The 27,719-nt window shown below is 39.0% G+C and overlaps 1 protein-coding gene across 2 annotated transcripts; it reads right to left on the reverse strand.

Annotated features, from left to right (window-relative positions):
- Window positions 1-4,189: 4,189 nt before the first annotated feature.
- On the reverse strand, window positions 4,190-27,487 carry LOC122966842 (oxysterol-binding protein-related protein 7-like). 2 transcript variants are annotated; one of them, XM_044331186.1, is made up of 23 exons: window positions 27,332-27,487; window positions 18,048-18,267; window positions 16,412-16,555; window positions 16,140-16,193; window positions 15,864-15,977; window positions 15,514-15,681; window positions 14,724-14,865; window positions 14,450-14,568; window positions 14,185-14,274; window positions 13,776-13,917; window positions 12,630-12,763; window positions 11,208-11,300; window positions 10,277-10,460; window positions 10,075-10,149; window positions 9,231-9,445; window positions 8,986-9,123; window positions 8,817-8,880; window positions 8,645-8,723; window positions 7,821-7,965; window positions 7,451-7,601; window positions 6,766-6,892; window positions 6,514-6,636; window positions 4,190-5,379 (listed from the first exon to the last, which is right to left on the reverse strand). In XM_044331186.1, exons 2-23 carry the CDS (start codon window positions 18,213-18,215, stop codon window positions 5,271-5,273), a joined length of 2,778 nt encoding a protein of 925 aa, XP_044187121.1. In that variant the 5' UTR covers window positions 18,216-18,267; window positions 27,332-27,487; the 3' UTR covers window positions 4,190-5,270. The 2 variants fall into 2 exon arrangements, with proteins under 2 accessions (XP_044187121.1, XP_044187122.1); XM_044331187.1 differs by lacking the exon at window positions 11,208-11,300.
- Window positions 27,488-27,719: the final 232 nt, after the last annotated feature.

Below are 27,719 nucleotides of genomic sequence, written 5' to 3' on the forward strand. Positions count from 1 at the left end.
GTAATGTTGTGAGTGCACATACATATTAGTAATCTGTGCAGGTAAGGTACCAGTTAGCTTAGCATCAGCTATTTGGCACTATGACACACGCGGGTCAAACTAACAGCAAACTGCTATCCATACACAAAAAGTGAAATCATTTCACAGTCGGGATCTGAACCTGCAGGAAACCTTACAGGGGACTTAAAGGGTCAGTTCACCCAAATTATGTATAAACATATTCTGACACTAACCATGCAGATAATTTTGGTTTAGTTCCAGTTGTTAGCTCCAGGAAAAAGCTAGTAAGCGGATGTTCAGTTGGGATTGACAAACAACTATTTCTGAGGTCAAGAAGGAACTTTCATGTTCAATTTGCTTTAATTTGTTTTGAGTTCTGTCATATCCGAATTTTGCATCCTCTCCAATACAATTGAGATGAATGGAAATTAATTTCATCATAACACATTTTTTAAAAAAAAAAAATCAACATCTGCAATACGATACAACATCTGCACAGAAAAACACAGTTGGATGTGAAGCAGTTCTCATGGCCTGCATGAAAAGTGTGCCCAGCAAACACTGGATTTTCTCTAAGTGTGTTTAGCATAGATCAGCATATTCATGAGAACACATACAGGCATACTTTTCATTGAAAGTGTTCAGTAACACAGTTTGTGGGATCACACATGCATGTCCCAAACTGAAAATATGGACTTGACACATTGATTTAAGTGCAGATGCATTAGTGTACATAGTAACATGTATGTACACATTACTCTAACTAAACTGCTATATTGTACATACAGTACACATACTAGGTTAGGGCTATGAAATGAGAAATAATTTCAGGATACTTTTTACTTTTTGTTTAAATCTTTGTCACTTGAACCTCTCTGGAAAACCTCCTAGAAAATAAAATTTTCTGATAAACACAACCATTTATGTTTAAGAGTTGGCAGTTAGCTCTGTTGCTCTGGCTGCTTGAACTAAAGCTCCATTCACACTGTGGCTGACATAGATTCAGATTCAGTTGAAAAGGAAAGCTACAGTTTATCACAACTTGGCTTTTGTTTCAGTGGTCAGTTGTATTGATTATAATAACACCAACGTAATTGCTGAGATCTTAATGAGTTGCAAGAGTTGTTGACATGAAAACCTAAAGTGAGCACACCCATAATTTGCTCAATAATTCCTCATTGCACAGGAAAATAGCACACGGTAAGCACAGTTGGTCAAAGTTGAGGCGGAAAGTGGGTCTGTAAACTGTGACTGTTTGAGTAATCATTTTATTGTCGCTTTTAGCATTGTTGCCATGTTCATAGATCATGTATAGAGATTATGGGAAATGGTCTTTGTTTGGCTACTGAAGACATGAATATTAAATAAACAATATTAGATCATTTACTTAATCTACCATCCTTATCCAGACATATGGAGTGAACCACGTGACATAATGTTGAGTAAGACTATGTTCCAAGGCTGGATTTTAGTTATTTGTGTTATTATGAGTATCAATATGATTTTTAATTGGGATACATCTGGAACACTATTTAGAGACAGTCGAGAAAGTCTGCAGTGTGGATGGAGCCTAAAATCTGGAACATGCTTTTGCATCTGCAAGTCTGCTACATTACACACTTTGACCCAGGTAGATGCTTGCCAACCCAGTTACATGTGACATTCATGTATTGTGCTACCAGAGGCAAGTCTCACATTGACAAAATCAAAATGTGTGAGAAGTAAAGAAGCACATCAGGAACAGAAACCTGTAAAATCCAAGGAGGTTTACATTTTTGAAAATATTTTTTTACCTGTTCATACTGGTTTATAGATGCTACCTAGTGCACACATTACATGTGTCCAGACTTGTAGACTCAGAAGTATATCAGAGCAGGAGTACAAATCCAACATGGCTGCAGATGAGAGCCCTTGGGGTAGTTTTCAGGTGTTGGGAGGGGAAGCTGTTCTATGTCGGTGGTGCTGGTTGCACTCAAGGCTCCAGAAGAGATTTCAGTGAATTAAATACAACAGGAATTCCATCACTGTATCACAACTATTTTACTTTTTAAGTGTATTGTGAAACAAAAATTGAGTTTTTACAATATTTTTTGCAGTTAACTTTATTGTAGATTGTCGTTGTTTATAAGCTTCGATGAGAATTATTTACGCTGTCAAAATGATAATGCACTTGATTCTTTTAGCTTTGTTAAATGAGGATTTGAATGCAGCCAGCAGGGGGCGCTCTTTGTCCGTTCCCCTCACTGTTGTCATGAATACCTCACTGTTACTTCACTGTTTACAGCACCAACATCAGCAGGAGAGCAGAGTGAATGCTTTTCATATAATAAATGTTAGAGCTGTGGACGGGGTTTCTGCTTGTAAATGATCCAGAAAAAGAATGAATAAATAAAATAGTCATATAAAATCCAAACTAACTTGTGTTCCATGCTGAATGTCACAGACTGATGCGGCCTAACAGTGCAAGCAGTGTGTGAAACACCCCAAGAGATTCAGATTTTTTCTGGCTGCTCAGGTTAAAACTTCAGACAAAAGGCAGCCTTTATAAAGGGTTTATAAGCTGTAACTAATTATTTTATTAATAGTTAATCATTTATTAATGATGAAAACACCTTTTGGTTGCCACTTGAAAATTCACTTTGGCTGGTGTTTATCCTCCTCCAGCATGTCACTTGCTTTGTCTTTTCAGCTCTGTAGTTCATCAGAAAGACTTAACATTTACAAGTGTAAACATCATGGATCCCTTTATTAGTGACAGATATATCATTTCACTCCTATAACATTGTCAGACTCATGATGGACAGTTTAAAAAAAAAAAAAAAATCAATGCAACAGAACCAGAGAAATCATCTGTCAAAACCTGGCGCCTCCATTACCCACAATACAAAAGTTCGGTTGGAGATTGGGGTGTGGAGTGTGTAATGTCGCTGGAACTGCTAGTCTCCAGCAGAGATGACCAGCGGGCTACAGAGATCTGGCACTTCTTTCTAACTCCACACCATCAGATTTTTTTACTTTTCTAACTTGTAGTTTTCAGCCCCAACTGACACTGACTTAAGTGACACTTGAGGCAGTTTATCAGATTTTACACAGCTCTGGTCAAGACAAAACACTTTATACTACTTTTTTCACATATGTACTAGAACTCCCCCAAACCTCAAAACTCACTTTCATGAGGAAAATTGGTTTATAAAGAAAACTGCAGTCCCAGGCCAAAAACTGTGCTTTGTGCTATTTGCATTTATCTGTCTTTTTGGATTTTTGTTTGTATGGCACATTTCCTTTTTTGGGATAACCAGGGTTATTTTGAAATGAAGAAATATTTGCTGTAAACAATTCCATACAATATACAGAATATGATGATTAATATATACGCCCCCTCAGCAAGAACTTGGTGACAGTAGCAATGAAAAACTCCCCTTTAACAGGAAGAAACCTCAAGCAGAACTAGGCTCTAGGTGGGTGGCCATCATGTGAGACAAGAAAGCACAAAACTATGCGGAAGAAGCCAAGTTAGTAATATGCATTAATGGGACATGAATGTGCACAGATGGAGAGGAGGAGGAGGAGAGAGTTGCTCAGTGCATCATTCAAAGTCCCCCGGCAGTCTAGGCCTATAGCAGCATAACTAAGGGCTGGTCCAAGGCAAGCCTGGCCAGCCCTAACTATAAGCTTTATCAAAAAGCAAAGTTTTAAGCCTACTCTTAAATGTAGAGAGGGTGTCTGCCCCCCAGAAGATGGTTTTATAGGAGAGGAGCCTGATAGCTGAAGGCTCTGCCTCCCATTCTACTTTTGGAGACTCTAGGAACCACAAGTAAGCCTGCATTCTGGGAGCATAGTGTTCTAGTGGGGTAATAGGGTACTATGAGCTCTTTAAGATGTGATGTTGCCTGACCATTGCTGTTCTTTACAATAGTTTATAACTGATTTATAAAGCTTTAAGTTATAACTTATAAACACTTTATAGTGCCAATTAGAAAGTGGTACAGACAAATATATCATTACAAGGATTATTTTCTGAATTCCAACTCTAAACTGAATGAACAAATGTGAATGACAAACCAGTGAACCTCCTTCACTGATGAAGGCCTTGAGATACAGTAGAAAATTCCCAAAGAAGTTAGCAAGTGGAGCTTGAGATAAGATTACCAAATTGAGTGAACAAAAGTTTAAGATGCAAAACACAGAGTCGATTACTAAACCTTTTATTTGAAACAAAACCATTAAGAAAAAAACATGACAGGCTTTTAACAGTAGTCTCTTTTCCTTATTAAAATCTATTGTTGAAACATCAATAAAAAATACTTCATTGCATCAACTGAGAGCATAAAGATCCAAGAGACGCAATCCTCATCTTTCAACTCATTTTGGACATCAACAACTCATACAGGTGAGAGGAAGAAGGCTAGGCTAACAGGAGTAGTGCAAGATTCATCCAATGTGTCACCAATGTGCCACTATTAAACATCAGAAAATAAATTCGCACCAACTTTACAAATAAAGTTTATACAGTAGGACCCACTGAGAAAGAGAGCAGGACAGCACCAGTTCACCTGTAAAAACACCCCACAAGCCCCCAGCGCGCTTCAGAATTACTCCAAGTGTTCTGGATTTCTCTGCAGGAGGCATTTGACATTTAGTTATGAATTTATCACTGTCATAAAAATGAGATTGACTAAAAATATTTATAAAGACATCTTAAAAGTCACAAAAGTATAACATATAATCTGACATTCATCCCACAAATATGATATAAGACACTTTACATAGAGAGAGGCCTAAATCCTAACAAAAACCTGCTGATTTTCACTCACAATTTTCTAAGGGGCAGTGATAAAGGGTTAAAAAACTGAATTTTCAAGTTAAGATTCGTTTGAATCATGAATGGTTATATTTAAGTTTTATGGTAAGGGGTAGGCAAAAGGCTGGAAAGACATCCGGCTTTGTCTAAATCAGTCTTCATTGGTTCCATAGTGGCAATTCACCTCTACATGGTACAAAAATAACACAGTGAGAGGTTCATGTATGCTTTCAAATGCCTCTCTCCTCTACATCTGCAGTAATGGTAGCAGCAGACCTCTGGATCTTTGTTGATGAGTCACTTGAGTATATTCATGTGTGCTTTATTGCACTAACACGTGTTTGCAGCATTCATCAAGGGTACAATTAATGATCTTTACTAACAGAGGGCTGCATTGTTCCTCTCATCACCGTGTGTTTAACTCCTGTCTAGTTTCATTCAGGCACAGCATTAAGCTAGGTGCAGTGTTCTACCACAGGTCCAGGTTTTCAGTTTTGGCAAAGCCTGGTTCTTTGCGGAGCTGCCAGTAGGTTCCGTTGTACAGCCACACTTCTCGGCCGGCCTCATCCAGAGCTTTCCTGAGAACGAAAAAAAAACAAACAAAAAACTGTTGCTGTCTAGCAATCACCTTGGATTTTTTTTTCTTTTAACAACATTAAATATTTAAAGGAATAGTTCTACATTTTGGGAAATATGCTTTTTAGATTTCTTGCCGAGAGATATCGAGACCGATACCATTCATATCTATGCGGTGTCACTTGGTGAAAGTGGATTTTGTCACTTTTGGACAGAGCCTGGCTAGCGGTTTCCAATTGTTTCTGGTCTTTATGCTATGCTAAGCTAAGCCTACCAACTGCTGGCTCCAACTACAAACTTTGAATTATTTATTTTCTTTCCGAGAGTTAAATGAGAAGATTGATACCACTCCTGTCTGTATGGTATTTCCCAAAATGTTCAACTACTCTTAACATTTTAACAATTAAAAATTTGCTGACAATTTGTAATGTTAGGTTTTTAATTCAATTTAGGATTCATTATTTCAGTTAAGTTTATGTTTTCAAATTTGCCATAATCAGACTCACTGATTAATTTACAATGTTTGTTGACCTAAACTGCAAAATAAATAAATAAATAAAAATCCCCTCAAACACTTTAAGAATGGAGACTGAAAAAAGAAAAAGACATGTTTGGTCAACTTATCAGATAAAAGTTCAACTTTACCAGCAGTAAAGATCATAAATTACATTCAGTTTACTTGTCATAACTTAGTCAAGGCTGAAAAAAGATAACCATGATGATGTCATCAGTTTGGAGATTACAAATGTATGACAGAAAGCCTGTGTTACCCATGTCTGTCAAACTCCATGCCCCAGTTTGTATTTATCAGGCAGTGAGGGTCTTATGAAGAGATGCTTTTGGTTGCATGATGGGAGATGTAGGATCAGCCTTTTTGAACTTAAAATCATAAAAAATACTAAAAAGTTAGGATATATCTGCCTCTGCTGTACAGCATTTTGACCAATTTTAAAAACCTGTCCATTGTATGTCCATAAGGTTAGGAGACTCACAACACCTAAATTACTGGAGTACCCCTTTAAAATATTGTTGATAAAAAAGTGAGACAACGTTTTGTTTGTTTCTTATGTATAAATATAAATTATATAAATTATATATTATATTGCTTCCAAATGTTCAAAAGAAGAGCTCCTTACCTGAAGAACCTGGGGATGTGCTCCTCTTCTCTCTTGGCCATCTCCTTCCTCCTCTCCCTCTGCTTCTCCTCCACCTCTTCCTTCTTTTTCTCTGCCTCTGCTAACTTCCCCTCCTCTAGGAACCTAATGGAGAATGGAGTCACGGGAATTAAACAGCTGGTCATCATGGAAGATGGAAGGTACAATAACTGGGATAAAAAAAGAAAATTGAACAAATGTTTCAGTTGAAATAAATAGAAATCCTGTTTGTACCTCTGGTCTGGTCTGAAGCGCGTGTCTGTAGGCGGAAGGACGGCCTTCAGGTCATGCGTCAGTTCATTTAGTTCTCTGGCGTAACATGAAAAGCCATAGAACTGGTGGTAGTCATCAGGCTGCACGTCTAAAAAAAAAAAAAAAAGGAAATGACATCATACATGTGAAGGCTTGGAACAATGGACAATGTGAACTTGAAAAATCCTAAGTGAAGAACTGCAGTATTGCCATCCATTTGTTGTTTTTGTAACTGAACTATATTTGTCATCCCCTTCCATACCTATATCTTATAAGACTTTGATCAGCTCACCACCTGCTGCCTAATGAAGCTGACATGGGCTGGGTAATATAAACAAAACTCAGTTTGGCTTCAAGACATCTAAATCTTTATGTTTAGCAGACAGGCCTGTAGAACTTAAGTTTGACTAGGTTTGATGAAATCATGAATCCTTTTTCTGATTTGAGACTTACTAATAGGTGGAATTGTCAATATAGGAATGCCACAGTTTAAATATTTTGTTAAGATTTTCGACCAATGACCAAACTACAGTCAGTCAAGTCAGTGACTCAAGTTGAAAGGTTAATACTGAACTGCAATGAGACACTACAGATGAAGTCTGAATCTGAATTAGTCAGGGGTTTTAAGGACTTTTCCTGCATTCTGACTAGAATGGAAGTTACTTACTGGGCTTCCAGATACACTTTGGGGTAGACAGTGTGTCACAGAAGATGCCCTCATGCCAGAGCCCTCCAAAACGATGGACCACCTCTCCAGCCCGGTCCAGAACCACACCCTGGACCTCATTCTTACTGTTATCTGAGCTCCAATACCGAGACTGGAATATGAAGGAATCAGGGTGTTTAAACAGGAAGAGGACAAGAGAAGTCTATGTGTGTTATTTTAACTTCAAACTGAACTAGCAGTAACACATGCAAACATTAGAGGCGCTGTCTAAAACAGGACAACAGCAGTATGTGTGTGTGTGTGTGTGTGTGTGTGTGTGTGTGTGTGTGTGTGTGTGTGTGTGTGTGTGTGTGTGTGTGTGTGTCCTGACCTTGACGAAGGTGATCTTGCAGGTGCAGATGTCACTCTCTGTGTTTCTGATGACCACCTCACCATAGTGCTCCAACCAGCGCTGCTGACTCAGCACGTTATGGATACACGTCACTGCCTTGTTCCATTCATAGTGATCACCGTACCTAAACACACACAATGCAATTATATTCAACATTTGAGTGGAATACAGTCAACAATTGACGGTTCACCACTGCTATTGTTGCTACCTGTCAAGCTTTCCATTCTCATACCACACAAACACTGTTTACAATAATAACAGTGAAATTCTTTGTAATTTTTGAAGCAATGGGTTCTGGATTTCAGACAGAGGTTGACACAAGCAACTTCTCATTTCTTGCTTACAACGGCTGAATAACAACTGTCACTGGCAGATTATATCAGCTGCCAGGTAGCCATCTAAGCTAATGTTCTTTTTCCTGAGTTGAAAACTGTCTCTAGTTGACTTTTTTTATTGTTTTCTGCTGACTTGTTTTAAAATGAGGATCCAATAAAAGGGGTCTTAAATAAGCACATGATTACTACATACATGATATTGTGCTAAGTGCCAAGCTACAATTGCACAATTGCTGTAAAGAGGAGGGGTTTAGGGAATTTTCTTACATGATTTGTTGACTGTATCATATGCTTGCTAAAGTACACCGTTAACAGGTCATGGTATAATAGACTTGTTAACATTACTGCATGAGCAGATGCTATCAGCTGTACTACTTGAAACTAGAAATTATTAGTTTATGACTTTTGCATTTTAACTTAATCTGCTGTACTGTGTGACTGGTGTTGTTAAAGGAGGCAGTGACTCACTTGGGCAGGGTAACGTTGACCTGTCCGCTAGAGATGATCTCCACTGACTTCCCCCAAAACTTGTATTTCCATCTCTGATCTGAGAGCAGAAAGACAGAGAGAAACAAAGTGTTATATTTTATTCCACTCATAAAAGTGGATCCAGCACTGATCACTCACACACTGCTACTACCTTGCCAGAAAGTGAAGTTTTCTGACTCTGCGTGGCAGGCTGAGATGGGAGGGTGATGGCTGACCTGAAAACACAACATCAAACACAGCGTTACAGCGTGTACTAAAGCCAGGTTTAGTTAGTATGTCTGTTTCCTTCTCTTTCTTTCCCATTAAACTAAGCTGGTTACCTGCTCACTGACGTAGCGGAAGCCTCTGTCTTCTCTGTCACTCTCATATGTTTCTCCCAGAACAGGGTTGAAAGGTTTGTAGCGATACCTCCAGGATGCCCAGGCATATCCGGAGATGGAAAACACTGCCATATAAACCTGGGAACATACACATTTGTTTAAATTGCAAGTAGAGAAAACTCCCCCCTGACCTCATCAGTTGTTTAATTTCATAGACAATTTATGATGTTCAAAGCCAAACGCACCATTCTCTCATATGGATCGTCAATTTGGTTGGCTATGTCCAGCAGCTCGGAGTACTCCAGCTCTTCACTGACTCTCTGCAGCAAAGATAGTGGCTCATTGAGAACGATAGGCATGGAGACTCTGGACAGGTCCTTGCCTATGTTGTTATACAGGATGGTCATGATGCCAATGTGGCTGTTGTCTGCTCCGGTGGCAGGGAGGACGGTGCGACGACCTGGATCACAGCAACACAAATCAGTACAAAGTAAAGTACAAGTGCCAAATGTGTCATGAGAAGAAGAATAGCATGACATCAAATATAGAGGCACAACAGAAGCATGGAAAAATAAACAAAGGTAAGACTAAACAGGTCTCTTTCTTGAGCTGCTTTTTAAATAGGTGACCACATTATCCATAGAGTTTAGATCTACAAGGGACTTTGGCTCCCCGACTAATAAAACAGCACAAAGCCTGAGGAGAGGCGATGTTTGATGAACAAACTGAGGAACAAATGTCCCTTCTCTTGCTGTTCTTACATAACCTGCAAGCTTTGTCATCATTAAGGCATATTATTAAACTTCTATTATATTTTTATAATTATATAACTTATGACAGTCATGATTTAGAGGGAGAAGCATCTAAAAGGAGGAGATGATGAAACGGACATGTCATGCATCACATGAATCAAGACTAAAAGTCTACAAAGCTATAAATAAGGGAAAGTAGCAAGTATCAATTTAGTTTTGTAAAGTTTTGTGAATCCTGCTCTCCATCTAGTCAAATTATTACTGAAATGCTGAGACCAGTTACACAACACTCCACTCATTTACAATATAAATTAGACAACACTAGTGGTGGTGTTACCTGTATCAGTGGGCACTGGGCTGGGTTTGTCAGGAGCATTGTTCAGACTGGCTCGGTAGTTGAGGGTAGCAGTGGCTGAGGAGGAGAGAAGAGAAAGTCAGTCAATCACTCTCTCTCTTCAAAGGTTTATCTTCAGTTTTGTTGGTCAGAATATGTTGGACTGATCATTCACTGGTGAGAGGAAAGGTAGGTGGACACTTACCATGTCCCTCTTCAGGCTCTGAGGTGCTTGTGGTGGTGATGTCACTCAGCCCTGACTCATCCGACGCTTCGGCCTCAGATGAGCTGTCGCACACGATCACCTCATTTGCATCAAAATACTCTGCCATGGAATCGGCCACTGAAGGTGGACGGTGACTATGACTACGACGACTAGATGGTGTCCTCTGTGAGGGAGCGGAGAGGACAGGAGCAAAGAGGAGAAAAGGATTTGTGGTTCAAACGACGCAGTATTATCTTTCAAATGAAAAAAAAATAGTTAACAGGCACGTGGAGTAACAGGCAAACAAATGAGACACATGCAAGACAAACACACGCGCACACACAATCAGAGCTGGAGGTTCTGTCAGGCTCTTATGTGGAACTGTCCAAAACCCATTCAAGTAGCTAACCTCAACCACACCAACCAAATTACACTGTCATTCATTTGTTTTTGCTTGTAACAGATTCAGGGCAAAAAATAGCACCAGGCACCAGCCAAATGCTGGTAAAATATGCAAATAGCTGGTATATTTGCTTCACTCACCGGCCAAAAAAACAAAGGAAATCTACTGGCTTGTAAAACTTCAACATTCACTAGCCATTTGGCTGGTGGACAAAAGAGTTAATTTTGTACCCTGAACCGACTGCATCAGGAGGAAAGAATCACTCTGTCCAAGATGTGCTCTACTGTCATAGCTTCTGGGAGAATCATGATTTTCTGTGCGATTTTTAGACAAATGTCATATGCAAATTAAAATGAATGCAAATGGCTGACAGTGAGATAAATAAAAGATGTACAGTACCAGTCAGAAATTTGTACACACTTCCTCATTCAAGGGAATGGGAAGGTATGCCCAAACCTTTGACTGGTACTGTATGCAAAGAGAAACTGTCTTTCACACACAAACGCACAATGCAGAGTGAGTACACACCTGGTCCACACGGACAGTGCAGAATGATTCCTCAGTAGAGTCAGAGGACAGGGAAAGCGAGTGGACTTTGGTCAGATGAGACTGTATGTCAAGCTGAATGCACATATGCACAGATACACACACACACACACACACACACACACGCGCAGACCAGCCATGCAAGACATGAAGAAGAAACACAGAAGATCAAAAATAAATGATCAGAACCATCATGCAGACTCCAGAGCATTCTCACAGCCCTTCTCTCCTGTGAGCGGGGAGGACCAACCTTCATCTATATGGTGGTCTACAGTTTTGGTGTTTTTTTAATAGCTCAATCAGGTCTTTCTGCTGCACTAGTACTGCCTTTTAAAATATTTTAGTAGATTATTTAAGTTTTCCACCAAGTGTTTATTAGGTTTTTATGAGGAGTAATGGAGGAGCAGGGACCAATAAATCCTGAATTTTACTCCACTGTGTGAGTCAAGCTCCAAAAGAACTGGTTCCTACAATTCCCATAATTCAGCGCATTAGTGTCTTTCATTAAACCCTCCCAGCCTGATAAACACCTGTGTCTGTAGTGCAGGCTTTCTATTAATTTTTTGCTGAGAAAACTGTCAACTGTTTTCACAGGCTGAGTAGTACTCCCCGTGATGAGTGAACTGATCTTGATGTGTAAAAATCGGTGGAGTGCCCCTTTAAAATCAACAAAACAACACAGTAAGTGCAATAGTTATTTATTGCTGCTGGCCTCTCAATACAGAGACTAGAGGGGGAATGAACTGACTTGTTAACAGTTGAGTGTGTTGCTCACAGTGAGAATGCATGGTGATCACCAACAAAATAAACCCCGGAGTCACATCAACTGATGATGGTTAAAAGACAGCTTCATGCAGCATGGACAGAAAACAAGCAGGCAGCTCAGAAGAAACCTCACGCAACACCAAACAAGAAGGGTTACAGAAAGCCGTCAGTTTGACAGGAGGAATTAACAAATCCCTCGATTGGCATGACTGCTTAGTTTCAGTGTGTAACAACAATCATTGTATTTGTGTGGTGAGAAAGGGGGAGAGAAAGACTTGAGGTGTGTTTCGTCAGGCTGCTGCAGAAATGGGCTGCGCCTGTGATAACTTGTGCCTGTCTTGCCTAGAAACAGCCCAAACCTGCTCAACAGTTTCACACAGCACTTCAAAAGACAGCAAGGGCTTGGTCTCCATTGTTTTGCAGGTCTATACTAATATTTTGTGCCAATAATCAGTGTTTTAACTCTGGAACTCCGGGAGGAAAGTAAAGAGTGGAGAGGGGAAAAACAGACACTACAAAATCCATGTCAGTCTTTGTTATCGTCTGCAGCTTTTGTTTACAGCTGTTTACAGTTTCAAGAAGTTTGAGTTGTGCATGTGTGTGTGGATTAGGGTGTGTGAGGGCGTGTGTGTGTGTTACCTCAGACAGTGTGCTGCACAGTGTAGCGAGCTGATGTGAGGTGTTCTGCCTCAGGTCTGGGCCGGTCCAGGCCTGCCTAAGTCTCTCTCTCTCCAAGGTCAAAACCTCATGAATGGACTTGAGAGAAACATGAACTGCAACATAACATACAGAGGCTTTATGAATTACAAAGACAGATTTCACTTAATGCACATACAGTATGACGCCACTTGTAATAAAGATTAGGAGAACAAAAATGTTGCAGAGTAGTAGCTATTACGTTGTAAGTATTTTTTAACTATGATCAAAGTAATTTAATAATGGCTTTAAAAAATGTCCACAAAAGTGACATTGTGAAATTGCCAAACTAAACATATTTTTAGGGCTGCCCCCTAATAGTTGATTAGTCTATGAAAAGAGTTTTAGGGAAAAAAAACAACAACCCGAAACTCCATTCGGGAGCTGCACCTTGCCAAAATTATGTCAAAACCTAGTAAGGCTTGACCATGTATGAAACACTAGCAGGCATTTAATTTGAAAAGACGGATACAGGAAGTGGCGACACGTGGTGACACCAATGAAGTTACGCATTTGCTCGGCCACTTTAAGTGGACCAATGGCGTAACTTCACTCAGTCAGTGACCTGGTCTGCTGCTAATGACTATTAGGCAACTAGGATAATCTTTGGTCGGGGGCAGCCCTACATATTTTTGATCCACCGCAGCTTTATGTCACCAGTAGGTCTCTGAGTTCCTCTGATCAGGGTTTGTTGGTTGTTTCTCTCTTCGAACTCAAAACTAAAGACTGTGCTTTTGAAGTTGTGGCTTCAAACTTTGGAACTGTCTCCCATTGGATCTGTGGACTCAATTTCTTTCTCTACTTTAATTAAATAAAGATAAGTCTTTTCATATAGCATATTGCTTTGTCTTTCTTTTACCTTGTATTGTAAAGTGGTTTGTGACATGTGGTTTGGAATGGTGCTATATGAATAAACTTGACTTTACTATGTTTGACTATCAAAATTGTCACTGATTAAGTTTGCTGATTGATTAAATCAATTATTTAACAGAATTTTTTTGTCCTGTCTAAAATAGACATTTCTCATTAAAACCAAATTCCTATGTAAACCTATACAGAGAAATCAGTTTTTAGATGAGATGGCCGTACCCCTTTGGGAAACAGTGCAGATGTCCTGGTGGAGCTTCTTGGCCTCAGGTGAGGAGACCTGAGGGTTGGACAGCTGAGAGTAAACGTATTCCGGGATGGACTGAACAGAACCGCAGTTGGTACTCAGGTGGCTGGAAGTGAACTAGAGAGGACAAGAGAGAGAGGAGGAACTTTTTTCATTTACTTTCATCTTCTCCATAGGAATGAACTTCATGAATGGACTATTTTCAACCCTTCAGTTACATACTGACAGCAGACATTGTGTTACGAAATTCAAGGCCCATGTGATTAGAATTCACAGAACTAATTTACACAACAAAGTTAAGATGAAGAGGTTAAAACTACAATAAAGATTCTCTTTGGGTTGCAGAATGATGATCAAGTGTGAGAGTATTAAAGTCAGTCTTACTATTCCCCCCATGGCTTCAACACGGGACATGGTCCTGGAGTGACCAACTCCTTTCCCGGTCTTCCTCTTAGGTTTCTCCAGGGAGAGATTCTGAAACAGAAAACAAGGTTAAAGCTTCTTTCTTTCGTCAGTTGATTCATAAAAGCCTCAACATAAATCCTCACCCCACTGTTATTTTTCCAGTAAAATGCTATCTTGTGCAATGCAGCAATTACACTTTTAGATACAAAGTAAAGACTTTTTTAAAAAAAAATAAAAAACTGACCTGCATGCTGATTCGCATCTCTAGATCAGTGTTTGTGACTGGCAGGCCTCCCTCAAGCCAATGGAGTCGCTGGATGAGCTGGGCCAGTTCTGTCAGCTCTGCCTGACAGCGAGCCAGATCTGACAGACAAAAGAGTCACACACACAAAAAGTGTATTCAAATAAAGAGAGTCAAAGATCAAGTCATCCCATTTTTATTTCTCAATGTGTATGTATTATGAATATGATTAAATAAGATTGTACACCGTCTTTCACAGATTACAGGTGGTTCTTACCGTTGGAGGTTGCATCAATGTCATGGGTCTGCTGCAGCCAGGCTGATACCTTGCTGGTGACCCCTGGATGTGATGCGACGGCTGGAGCGGGGGTTCCCGCCTCTGCTTGATACAGTGATGCTGAGCTGGCATAGTGAGACGGCTGGACAATCAAAGCACATCAGTTAACGAAACAATAAAAAAAATACACACATTTTTATTTTCTTCAGTTTTCTTTTAAACAACTATCAGACAACTGTTATTGTGGGCCGTACTGTAAATAATGATGGAATGGTTTGTCAATTACACAGTCGATCAACAGAAAATAATCTATTATAATTTGAATAACTGATTAGATAGTTAAGTTATTCCGTAGGTAGAAACACAAAACATTTGCTGTTCACAGAAGTCAATTCGGATGTTTCTTAGGCAAGGCAACTGACTGATCTATGAAAAACACAATGGCTATTTAAAGCCCTGATATAACCTATTTTTGCTGATGCAGTTTGAGTTTCTGTCTCTGTTTCTTCAACCAATAAGGTGGATCTTCTGTTTATTCTAAATGCAACATGCATCACTTCCCGTACAGGAGGGAAGGACTACCAGGAACTGAAGCTATTTCCAAGTTATTCAAACTGCACACTAATTAGATGTTTGTATGTACAAGGTCATCAGTATGGAGCTGATGATCACTACAAAAATCACCCTCTTCCGATGTGTGTTTGTTGTTACCATAGATATTTTTCTTAAGAATGACACAATTCATGTTTTTTTGTTGGTTTTTTTTTGGTCAGCAAGAATCTTTACTGACCGTGGCTCTGTTTTTCTGAGCGAGAGTTGATATAGCTGGTAGGGTGGTCTGACCCAAGGAGAGAGCATGAAGGACGCCATGATGGACACTCATCGCCTCGTTTTTCCTAAATACACGATGAGCACACAGCTTGGTCAACCAGATATAGAAGAGATCATGGCTCTTTGCCTAAAGGAGAGAGAGAAAACAAGGATATAGGAAGAATAAGGACAAAGTGTTAACCTCACTGGAGGCTGAAGAATTACCAGATGTTTGCTTAATAACTTTATTTGGATCCTCTAAATTTTATAGGTAGTGAATTATGCATCTCAAGTCATTGTGTTCTTCATATTCAAAGCTGTGTAGGTTACCTTGAGGTGGTAGAGGTTGTCTCCAGCATCCAGGTCTATGCGTTTGGACTTCTTGTTGATGGACATGACAGCCAGGCTAACATCCAGAGAGCCATGCAGCTTTCCTTTCTGAATCTAAAACACAACGGCAGAGCGGATTTTCAGCAATTCTGTTATTACCTATTCAACAAACCGAGCTGTTAGACCACACTGGAATCAGCTGAGTTTATGGCTCTCACTATCCATGATGTGTGCAACAGTGTAGTGTTGGCACCTGCATTTTTGTCAATGACTTACATCTTGCTGCAACTTTGAATATTTCAGAATTCCCTTCTCCAGCAGGAAGTATCTCTGAAAAGGACCAATCACAGTGAAGAGTGAGAATGAAAACAAAGAATTCCCAGTGGACACTGGAGTTATATCATGCTGACTGGTTTGATGATAACACAGTGTCAGTCTATCATGCTAACCAGCAAATACTTATATGTTGAATAGACACGATTTACTGTAACAAAAATGTGTAAATACAGCAGAAAAGTTATATATTGTCCAATGTGCGCTGCACTCACTTTGTGCCAGCCTTTGAGTGGGTATTTCCTCCTTTTCATCAAGTAGCCCTCACAGATCCCAGGGATACTGAGGTCCAGAGAGGAGCCAGGACCTGCACACTGTTCCAGCTGCTGCAAGTCGTCCATCACCTCCCAGTGACGAGACTAACAGAGAAAACACATCAATTATGACAAAATACACCAAATTACTGAAAGACAGTCTCTACACCTTAAGATTGAATTTCCACAATATGACAATTTGGCAAGAAAAGAAAAAAGAAAAAAAATATATAAGTCAATATATCTGGTCCATAGACTAAATCCACCCATTACAAACAGCTGTTATAATGGTTTGAACATGTAAAGTTGAGGTGTTAAAGTCCAGGGTCCCAGCTTAAACCACTTAACCAAAAATTATCATAATAATCGTTTTTATTTATTGATTGGGACAGTGTGCAGTTTTAAACATTAAAAGATGCACCGCACCAGAGTTAGTTCAAAGCTAATTAGCATCCGCAGTCCCCCACAATCAAAACATACAACAAACAGTACAAAGCAAAACACACACAGAGCGCAGCATACAAAATACAAAGCTACACACACAAACACAACAGCACATCACATACACTCACAATGTCAATTAGAAATTTATAATGTAAACTTGTAAAATTAAAAGAAAGACTTCCTGTGCTAATAAGAAGACCATAGATAAAGTTTAGACTCAGTGGTCACACAGCTGATTGGTCTTTAGCAGATTTTTTAATTTGGCCATGAATGTATTGATTGAATAATAAATAAATAATTTCCATTGGGTTCTGCACCTCAGAGCGCCGGCACCATCCCGTCATGCAGCCCTTTACTCCTCTACCATGTGGGAGCGGTGCCTTTGCTATGGGCTGGCTCCACTCCCCCTGCCCCGACACACACATGTTACACACTCCACACACAGACACACATCCATCTACTCTACCCCCTTTCTTTTTGCTTTACTGTCTGTTATTTCACTTGGTTGTTTATGTGTCCACGTACTTACTCTAACCTCACCTGTTTTGTACCAACTGTTATTCACAATTAAAAAAAAAAAGTTATCTTTTAGTAGACGACTATTTGATGGACCCCATTTAACCTTTTAGATCTAGACTGAACGGAAACTTATGAGAGCCCATTTCTGCCAAGCATAGAAAAAACAATGATAAAAATGAATACTAAAATGGTAAAAATTGTCAAAATTTTGACTTACCTTATAATTTTGACTAAGTCATAATCTTGACTTATTTTGTAATTTTGACCATGAGTATTTTTATTTTTGTCATTCCTCATATTTCATCTATGTTTTTTCCTGGTGGAAATGGGTTTCCATAAACTTATTGTATAAAGATAATTGATATAGATGAGACTGACAAAAATAGATTGTTGACAATATTATTGTTTGTTTTTTTAAACATAGTTAAGGCTGCAGGATTTCAGCCAAGTGTGTTCATACAAATTGACGGCATCTTATGAACAGAATGTCACAGGTCAAAATATATTTCCTCCCTTTTGTGTTGGAAGAGATAAAACAGTGCATCTCTAAGTGGCTAAAATTGTGAAATACAATAAAATACAGTCCACAGAGATTGATACAATCACTATGGAGTCAGATTTTGTGTCTTGTTACCTGCTTTGAATGTTTGGAGGAGCCAGTGCTGTTGTTCCGCGAGTGGCTAGGTATGAATGCACTGGCCGGGGATTTGTCAAGGCCGCTCATCACTGATTGGCTGCTGCTAAGAGGGGGCGGACACACCTGAGGGTCCATTGGTGCAATGTGATGAGGAAAGCGTTGCATGGAGTGACAGGACCTTCAGGGCAGGATATGTCTCATTGCACAGTACACGGCACTGCAGAGGTCAATGAACAGTGTCACGACCAGCAACATGCAAAGTTGTATTGCAGTATGGTGATGAACAGATCATGAAGATGTAGGAAAAAATTAAAACATTGCACAGTGACAAACAACATCAACTTCTAACAAATTTAAGACCTTAAAACACACGTGAACAAAAAAGATAACTATTGTGACACCTTGCCTAGAGCATTATCTAGCTGGAATGTTAAAAATAATAATATAATAATAATAATAATAATAATAATAATAATAATAATAATAATAATCCCATCCTTAAAATGATGTTATCACAAGTTTACAAAAAACCACATGCGATGAAAATCAGTATCTTTACTGTTACAGAATAAATACCAATCCTCAGTGTCTCCAGATATCTCTCTGGTAAGGTCACTTTTTTGGAAACTTTGCATGAATAGCTATGTAATAGTGGCTAGATCTCACTATGTGAAGCATTTTCTCCATGTTGAATAAAATGTCGTAACTCCTGATTTAGAAAAGGTAAACATGTACATACAAAAAACTTCATCTCAAGCATTGATTTTAAAACCCACTGCAACCAGAAAATTCATGGCAACAACAAATATTTTACATTCTTCTCATCTCAAAACACCTTTTATACCCTGTCATATATCTGAAAACTTACATCCCTTATATTGCTATTTAACTCTTCATCAAACAAGGTCAGCAGCCGGGAGGGAAAGTACACTTGACAAATATATGTATACGTACTCAATAAGGACTTATATTTGCTCCTTATATTGACAGACCATTCCAGCTCTCAAGCTTGATCTTCTTGTATTGGCTAAACAGTTAAATATACAGTACACACACAAGGGCAGTAAAAACTACCTTCACCATCTATCAGTGGGGATGTGGGTCTAAAAGTCACTAGATCACTAGGACAAACAGGCAGACAAATAGATGCATAATTAGGATGAAACCACAGTCAGTGGATGACCCATTTGATGTTCAGTGGCTCTTCCTGCTCTCCCTCCTCCACAACTGCTGGTATTCCCTTTTCTTATTCAGCAGGTGAAAACAGCCGGTAAAAGGAAGTGTTCATTGTTGAAATTCCAGTCTAACGTTTCGAGAGGCCTGACCAGATTCTGGTGGCAGTATGTTGTCAGTGGCTGGCAGCCATTGTCACATGATGTATTCAGAGACAACTGGGCTGTTTGCCATTTTAGCTTGGGATTGATAGATAGACCTGCCTCACCAGCTGCTGTCCCGACCAGAACATCAACTGCATGCTTGTTTTTCCTTCTTGTTGATTATTAGATCAAGTAAAACTATATTATCATCTGTTTCTGGAAAAGCATGCTGAAATCAAAATTTCTTAAATGAAGGCTCCCCCCCCCCCCCAAAAAAAAAAACCAAAAACAGCTTTGTCTTCCAGTACCCAGAAATGAATTGACCTGTAGCCCTGAGTGACAACTGGACAATATGACAACATCTATGAATGCAATGATCCAAATTTATAAACCTACAGATATTTTCTCATACTGTTAATTCCATTCATATTGTCTTTACTGCAGTAGATTCCCTACTAATGCCACTGTAGCAAACGCAAGTACATAAAACCATATACTGAGGAAATGGAAAGCAATACTTGAAACCAGGAAAGCCTTGGTGACACAATGGCAAATAACAAAATGAAACACACCTGTGCTGCCTTGATGCTTGCTGGCTTCCTTTGCTGCAAAAAAGCTTAAGAATTCCCTTCAAAGTTCCCCTTCATGCCGCAAAAAGGGATTCTCCCATGAACTTTCCTTCAGTGTCAGTGTCCTCTGAAAACTGCCTTTAACTCTGTGTCACACTGAGAGCAATGCCACACCTGACTGATGATGTGCTTGTCAGACGAGTGCATATCAATGAGCAGCGGGTATCTGGGCGGGGCTGACAGTAGAGCAACACTCTTTACCTGACCAAACAGGCCTACCAGCTCTGTCATCACAAGGATGACAGAGATTTGCAACAGTTTGTTGTCAGCGGATGTACATTAGAAACATTAAGAGCCCTAAAATGTATTAAATAACAAATTCTGACAAACAAAGGCAAACAGTGGCAACTACTTTATGGGGGATTTAAAACAGTCAAATGTCAAAAAGGGGGTTACATTTCATAGAAGGATACATCACACTTTTAAATGCCACCAACAATTAACATTTTACTTTTGCAGCATAACTTCTTTCATGAGGAAAGTTTCTTTTTTTAAATAATGAGTGTCCAGAGAAATAATTAAAAGTTAAAAGAATTAAGTTTTAGGGATAAGGCTAGTGCTATTCTATATATTAATCCACACCGTTGCACTGGGTGAAATGTTCCTTCATTACCATGAATCAGAATCAGGTTTATTGCCAGTACCAGTCAAAAGTTTGGACACACCCTCCCATTCACTTGAATGACACTGTAGTTTATTTTGCTTCAATCCCACACACACACTGCACTACTGCAGAAGATACTCTCTAGAGCACCGCTGAAAATAGTCCTCAATAAACACACCAATTAAAAAAAAAAAAAAAAAAATTATTTAAAGATGTACATGTTCAATAGGAACCAATGGGCTTGGGGAAGGCTGGAAGGTGGAAGAGTAAGAGTGCTAAACAAACTGCTTGAAGCTGTTAACATACCATGCATTCATTACAGAAAAAAAATCTCCCACCATGTGTTATAATATCAGTGATAAAATAAGGGAAAAGGATTACCTACTGGTGCAGCAACAAAGTCTGTGTCTATCTTTTTTCCTTCCTGGCAACAACAGTACATACTGCAGTGCTGTTAGCAGCCAACTGTGTCATACAGCGTCACATTTCTGACTTTCACCATCAACACACAGACACATTACTACACCTGGATGAAATATTTGCTACTTATAATGCTGAAGATTCTGCTGTTGTGTTTACCTCTGTGTCTTTGGACAAGAAGATCAGGAGAAGAGACCAGACTTCCCCGTGGCCAAAAATTAAGTGAATCAGTTAGTTCTTGGAAAGAGTTTTCCAGTTTGTTGGAAGCAGAGACGAAGAAGAGTTGAGGCCAAAACATTCCCTACATGCTTTGCACTACACATCACTGATTACGCATCTTGGTAACAGAATCATTGTATAAAACATTCTTAGCACTAAGCGATAAGCGCTGTTGTATTGTTGACACCAAGCCTTTTAAGGCTGTGTAATGTACGCCCATATGAGGGACATATCTGAAGGGATCAACATCCCCATTTCTCTCTGTTCCTAGCACACACTGCACTTGTCTATTTTGTAAGGTTAATTGGCTCTATTTTATGGTACGAGTTCCTTTCAATAATTATGTGAAGCTAACATAATGAAATTGATGATCATAAAATATGTTAAGGTTTGGTTCATGAAATTTACAAAAACACTTTTTCTAATTTACCTCTAATAATAACAAGCCATGCAGATCGTTTTGGCCTTTAGATGTCTATCTGAGATTTCTGCTTCCATCACACTGCAGTGAAAGTGAATGAAATTTTGTTTATGGGACTCACAGCTTTAAACAACGACATTTAAAAAAAATCAACAGCAATGTGCCTCTCCCAAAACAATGTCCAGTTACTCTAAATACACAAACCTCACTGAATGTCACAACACCCGACTGTGACTCAAAAGTTTTCAGAAAACATCTGCATGACTCAAAACTACTAGAAGTGAGATTTTATTTTTGTAATTTGAGTAAATTGACCCTTTAACATAGCCAAGAAATTTAGATTTTATTGCCAAAGATAAAGACATACAGCACCAGTCAAACATTTGGACACACAATGTGAAGCTGTGTAGCAACTTTTTGAATGAAATCTGCAGTGCAACATATCAGAATTGTTGTAATGGGTGGTGCCACCACTGGTATATGGTTCACAAGTCTTCGCTGGTCTAAATTTCTCCATACATTCCCTATGAATATTCAACTAAAGACAGTGAGAAAAGATAATTAGTCATCTTCTGACTTTGGGTGGGGGGTCAACATCACAGACGACCATCCTTGGAACTTTCTCAACAGTGGGGAAGACACAGCAACATCTACATGAGTTCGGGGGGGTAAGGAGGGGTAACATGACTCAACAGCTACCATGCATAGTTGAAAGCATAAACATGATGCATCACAGTGTGGTATTCTAGCTGTAGGCCAAGGCTGCCAAGGACATTATCATGACACACCTATTGGACATTGAAGCAAGCTACAATCAGGAGCTCAGGAGGGCTATTATCATCATCATCATCATGTTCTTAACTCTCTCAGGTGATCATTTTTTTGATCTCCTATTTGGCAGAGGATTCAGAAACAATATTCCCTCTGGCTGTCACTCATAAACACCCAACTGCCTTTCTTTAGTGGACATCCAGGCACGTCGTCACAAAAATATGTAATCAAATCCCCATCTATCACAGCTAATGTCACAACACTAACTAGGACACAGGAAGAAGTTCAGAACAACCATGATAAGTATGCGGTCCGTCCAGTAAACCAGAGAGAGAGAGCAGGGACTGAGATACAGCCCTGAGGATATTATTTAACAAACACTTCTACAACTGTGACCTTGCTGGGAGAAGAAAACAAGGACATGTGTCACTTGTAGAATACCAACAACATATTTTCCTTAACTCACTGTGGGTTTCAAGTCCTCAGTTTCAAATCCATCAGCTTGAAACACTGGTGTACAATGACTACAATATCTAAATGTTGTGACTCTGAAACATTCCTCACTTAAGTCAAGCCTGTTTTGGCTAAGCAACAGCTACCAAAGTTGAACGCTAACAGAGGAGCCAGTTTGATTAAAAAAATCCAGGAGTTTGAATGTGCCAAAACACGGCACATCAGTTTATAATGAGACAGGACCTTAAGATTATTGTCACTATGATAGCCTTCGCTAGTCTTATCTGCTGTCTTGACAAATCTGATTAGCCTTCACAGTGCATTGACAGATCAAATTGTGTTGGGGAAAAAGTTGACCTTGGCTTTTTACCGGTGCCCTCTGTGTTGGCACAGCACTCTATGCTAACACACTGGTGTCATTGAAATGGCTGCGTTGCAGTGTTAGTGTCAGTCTGAACATGGTCTAAAGCTAACATGGAATGGCAATATGTAGTTCTAAAGCCCACTAGCTGCTACCTCAAAGAAAAAAGGGAATTAACTGAGGTCATTAAGAAATGCCCACTCCACCCTCTCATAATTGTCAGTTGTATTGAAGAGGGCAACATTAGTAATAATGTTGAGTATCTATAAGTATGCAAAATATATATAGATAAGAAGAATCATGAAACACAAGTCCATGAACATTTTTCTTACTGATAAAAAAATAGTAGTTTATGTCATGTGTTTTCATATGTATACTTCCAATATACAGTATCATTATCTTATATTTTAAACTCTCAAATGTCAATTTCACTATTGGCCTCAAAAATCCAGCAGTCAGACTATAATAAGTTAGTTCTCATGTTACTTGATTTTTTGAAACAGTGACTGCCATATGAGTGCATGTCCTGGAACTCAGCTGTCTGTCTAACAGTGGCTCTGGGTATGATTAGAGCTTCCAACAAAGCCTACATCCTGCCAAACTAAGCCTTGAGATTTTGACTGTAGTAGAAAACAAACTTTGTATTCAAGATCAAATGAAAGTACACCGCTACTTAAAAAGAAAACTCAAAAGTTGAAAGATGCTATGCTGCTGACCAACATTGAGGATAGTCATGGAGGACTGACCACAGTCAGCAGGACGGTGGCGGATGGAAATCAGATGTTGAATAACTCTGCCAACATAACCTCACTCCATATCCGCAGCTAGAACTTCTATGAAGTCATCAAACATGGTAGCTATGAGAACAATGGTACAACCTGACCAAACCAAAGAGTGATAACAGATTCATAAAACTGATGCAGATTGATTTAAGGGAAACATTTTACAGAACAATCTGTACAATCTCGTTCATGTCTATGTGATGTCACCTCAGACAAGGCTGAGACCTGAACAGACTGGTTCTCTCACTCTTCTATCCTCCATCTTTCACTCCCTCCCTCCCTCCAGGAATGTGCCAGAACAACATGCAGAGACTGTTTGGCCACATGTGGCTGGTGGGAAGTTTCTGTAGGTACACAGAGTTTACAAAACGGTGTTTACAACCCAATGCTACAGTTTTGGGTGAAGTTTTGCACTAATATGTAGGACAGAGGGGAAGTGAAGACTTGTCTGTTTTAACATGATTGTCGATATGAATTACCACAGGAGCTGAACATCAACATAAGCACATCAACACATGAGAGAACCAGGAGCACTCTTCAATTTAATTCACCTATTTCTGGATTTTTGTGATTTTCTAGTACCACCTGGAACATGGAAATCTTAGCAGTCTTTGGTAAAAGAGAGTGAAAAATGGTTTGATTCATAATTTTAGTTTACATCCTAAAAGAGGTTTGTAATGGCGGCCATTAGGGCTGGTAATCAAACCTAAATTCTTTTCTGGTAACGACTGATGTGTGTCCGTAGCCCCAAGTATTGAAAACTGCCGAGTACCTACAGCTGACATGGAATATCTGGTCAGATTCGTAGTCTTGTTTACTAATTCATGATTAGACTATGGTTGCAACTAATCATTATTTACATCATCAGTTAATCTGACAACTGTGAATCATTTAGTGTCTGAAATGTCATAAAAAAGTAAAAAATGCTCATGACAACTTCCAGGAGCTTTAGTCATGAGTTCAAATGTATTTTGTCTGAAACCCAGAGATATTCAGTTTACATATAATATAAAACAACATTTGAGAAGCTGGAACCACAGAATGTTTTTGTTCTGTTTCCTTTACAATTACCTCAAATTGCCATCAACTGATTACCAGAATTAGCGTTGACATATTTTCTGTGAATCACCAGATTGATTAATCGACTAATTGTTTCAGCACTACATCAGATAATCCTGATTTAAAGATCAAAATTTGGTCAATTCTAGACTATTTTATTTGGGCACTGTTCTTACAAAGCTGCTTGTGTTTAAACAACATTTAACATTTGAGAACTTTGCTTTTGTTAAATTAAAAAAAATATATCTTTAGATGAACATGTCTATCTTTCAGTGTAAGTATAGGTACCAAACCCAAGTATCGTATTTGCACTTGTATCAAAAAAATTTCAAACAACACTCAGCCCTTCTACACAGAGCATGAAGAACTGATTATTTTCATTATTGATTCAATCTGCCAAATAATTTTATCTGTGAATCGCTTTGTCTATGAAACATCAGAAAACTGAGAAACATGCACATTACCTAATTCCCTATACCCCAAGGAGATGTTATCAGAACTTTTCTTTTGCCAAACCAACATTCTACACCCCAAAAGATATTCAAGTTACTATGTTAAGACAAGCAAAAGCAGCAAATTCTCAAATTTCAGAAGGCTTAATCATCAAATGTTTGGCATTTTTGCTTGAAAACTAACTATCAAAATAGTTGCAAGCAGCAGAGTTGCTCCGCCAATAAGCTGGCCACGGCGGTAGTCATAGAGCCCGATCAACTGTGTGTAAAAGGGACAGCTGGCATGGCGGGACAGGGAGCTGACACTGTTGTGTTACAGGTCACACCTCTGAATCCAGAACGCTGGCATGTTATGTAAAAGCACACATGTGGGCAGCATTATGCCGGCTTTGTTTGGTTCAGTGTAAACAAGCAAAGGTGGATTAATGACGGATCTTCTTTACGGCTATAATGCGGGATCTCCGTATAAAAGAGCCTGGTGACTGTGTGGTGGGGATAATGTTACAGGACTAGTAAAAAAAGAAAAATGCCTCTGTGTCTGTTTGGGAGTATTTTGGGTTTAGTCCCTATTTCCATATATAACTTTATCTTGAGATGACTTCTTCCAAATACAAAAGCAGTTTATTAGCCACATAATTTTATTCAACTGTCAGTCTGCTACCACCACCCGCACACCATCTCTGTTCAGCCCACTGATGTTTCGGCATCCTCTGGCAAGAATCTATGAAAGAAGGGCACTTACTCCCCATCTATTCATTATTCTATGGGCCATAAGTATTTAAACCCAGCAAAACTTGTCCAAGCAGGCTAACTGCATACTAGACACATAGCACTGTTGGCTAGATAATGTCACACATGCTACAATGACTTCTATCACCAGCAGCTCAGCACTGTTTTTTTTTTTTGTTTGTTTTTTACACAAATACCGACATGTACTGTATACCATGGTGAAATGTCAGAAAGATATGAAGGCATGGAAAGTAGATACCACCCAAGCCTAACTTTTTCATCAAAACGGTACGAAGACTCCTCGAGGATTATGAAACAAATGTTGCTAAACGACCTTCTGGGTTTTTTCAAGAACACCAGGTATATATATATATATATATATATATATATATATATATATATGTAGTCAAATGTAACAGTAATAAATTACAGAGGCCAAAAACAGTACAAATGACACTGAGAAATAATAAAACTTCTCAAAGACAAAACAACACATTTGAATGTGAATTCAGCAGCAAACTGCAGTGCAGCAATCTACCAAACCAGACTACACACCCAACTGTCTTGTGGTGAAAAGAAGAGCATCCAGTCCCTGAGGACATGTAGGAGGCTTCATGAACAGGTTTGTTTTATAGGATAAGTGAACAACACCATAAACACCGCCATAGAAACAGAGTTAGAAACACCATATGATTTTATAAGTTATGCAAAGGAGTTTTTTTTTTTTTTTTTTTTTGGTCTGACGGCTTATTAAAAACATCATTCTGTATTAACGCTTGCTACTTTCATGCGAAAAAAAGGAAATGGCGCTAAGCGTCAGTTCTTTGACAAAAAGAAAAAAAAAACTGATGAAAACAGAGAAAAGTAATATATGTTGCCAACTTATTGCATCGTGCATATTTTGAAAATAAAAAGAGCCGATTAAAAACGCGTGAAGGCCCCTGACCAAACTACAACATGATTACTAAAACGTTTCTCTCCGTTTTATAATTGAAACAGTATCAAACGTTTAACTTGCCGTCAACTAAAACGATAAAATTATCCATTTCTCTGAAAACAACTCACCTGTAAATTCTTTCTTGTGAGGTTATCTTGTCCGACTGCAAGCCACCTGCTGCACTGATGAAATCTGTCTTCAAACCCGTGCGTCGCCTCGAACCTCCCCTGCTCAGGTGTCTCCGCGTGGCAGAGATTTTGGCGGAGAGTTTCGCAGGTGCACCTGCGGTACAGGTGCATCATGGGAACACCGTATTTCAACACATTCACAATTCAATCAGTGTTAATTTGGGAACTTGACTATTGTTTTAAGAAAGACTTGAAAAATTATGAACTCGTCCTTTAAATGAGAATACAATCAGACATAGACTAATAGCCAATTAAAAAAAACACATTTTTATTTCATCATTCTCCATGTTTCTCCATGCATACATGAACATGACATTTTTTCATGGGA

Source organism: Thunnus albacares, chromosome 17, assembly GCF_914725855.1.
Source record: "Thunnus albacares chromosome 17, fThuAlb1.1, whole genome shotgun sequence".
In the NCBI taxonomy this organism is placed as follows: Eukaryota; Metazoa; Chordata; class Actinopteri; order Scombriformes; family Scombridae; genus Thunnus; species Thunnus albacares.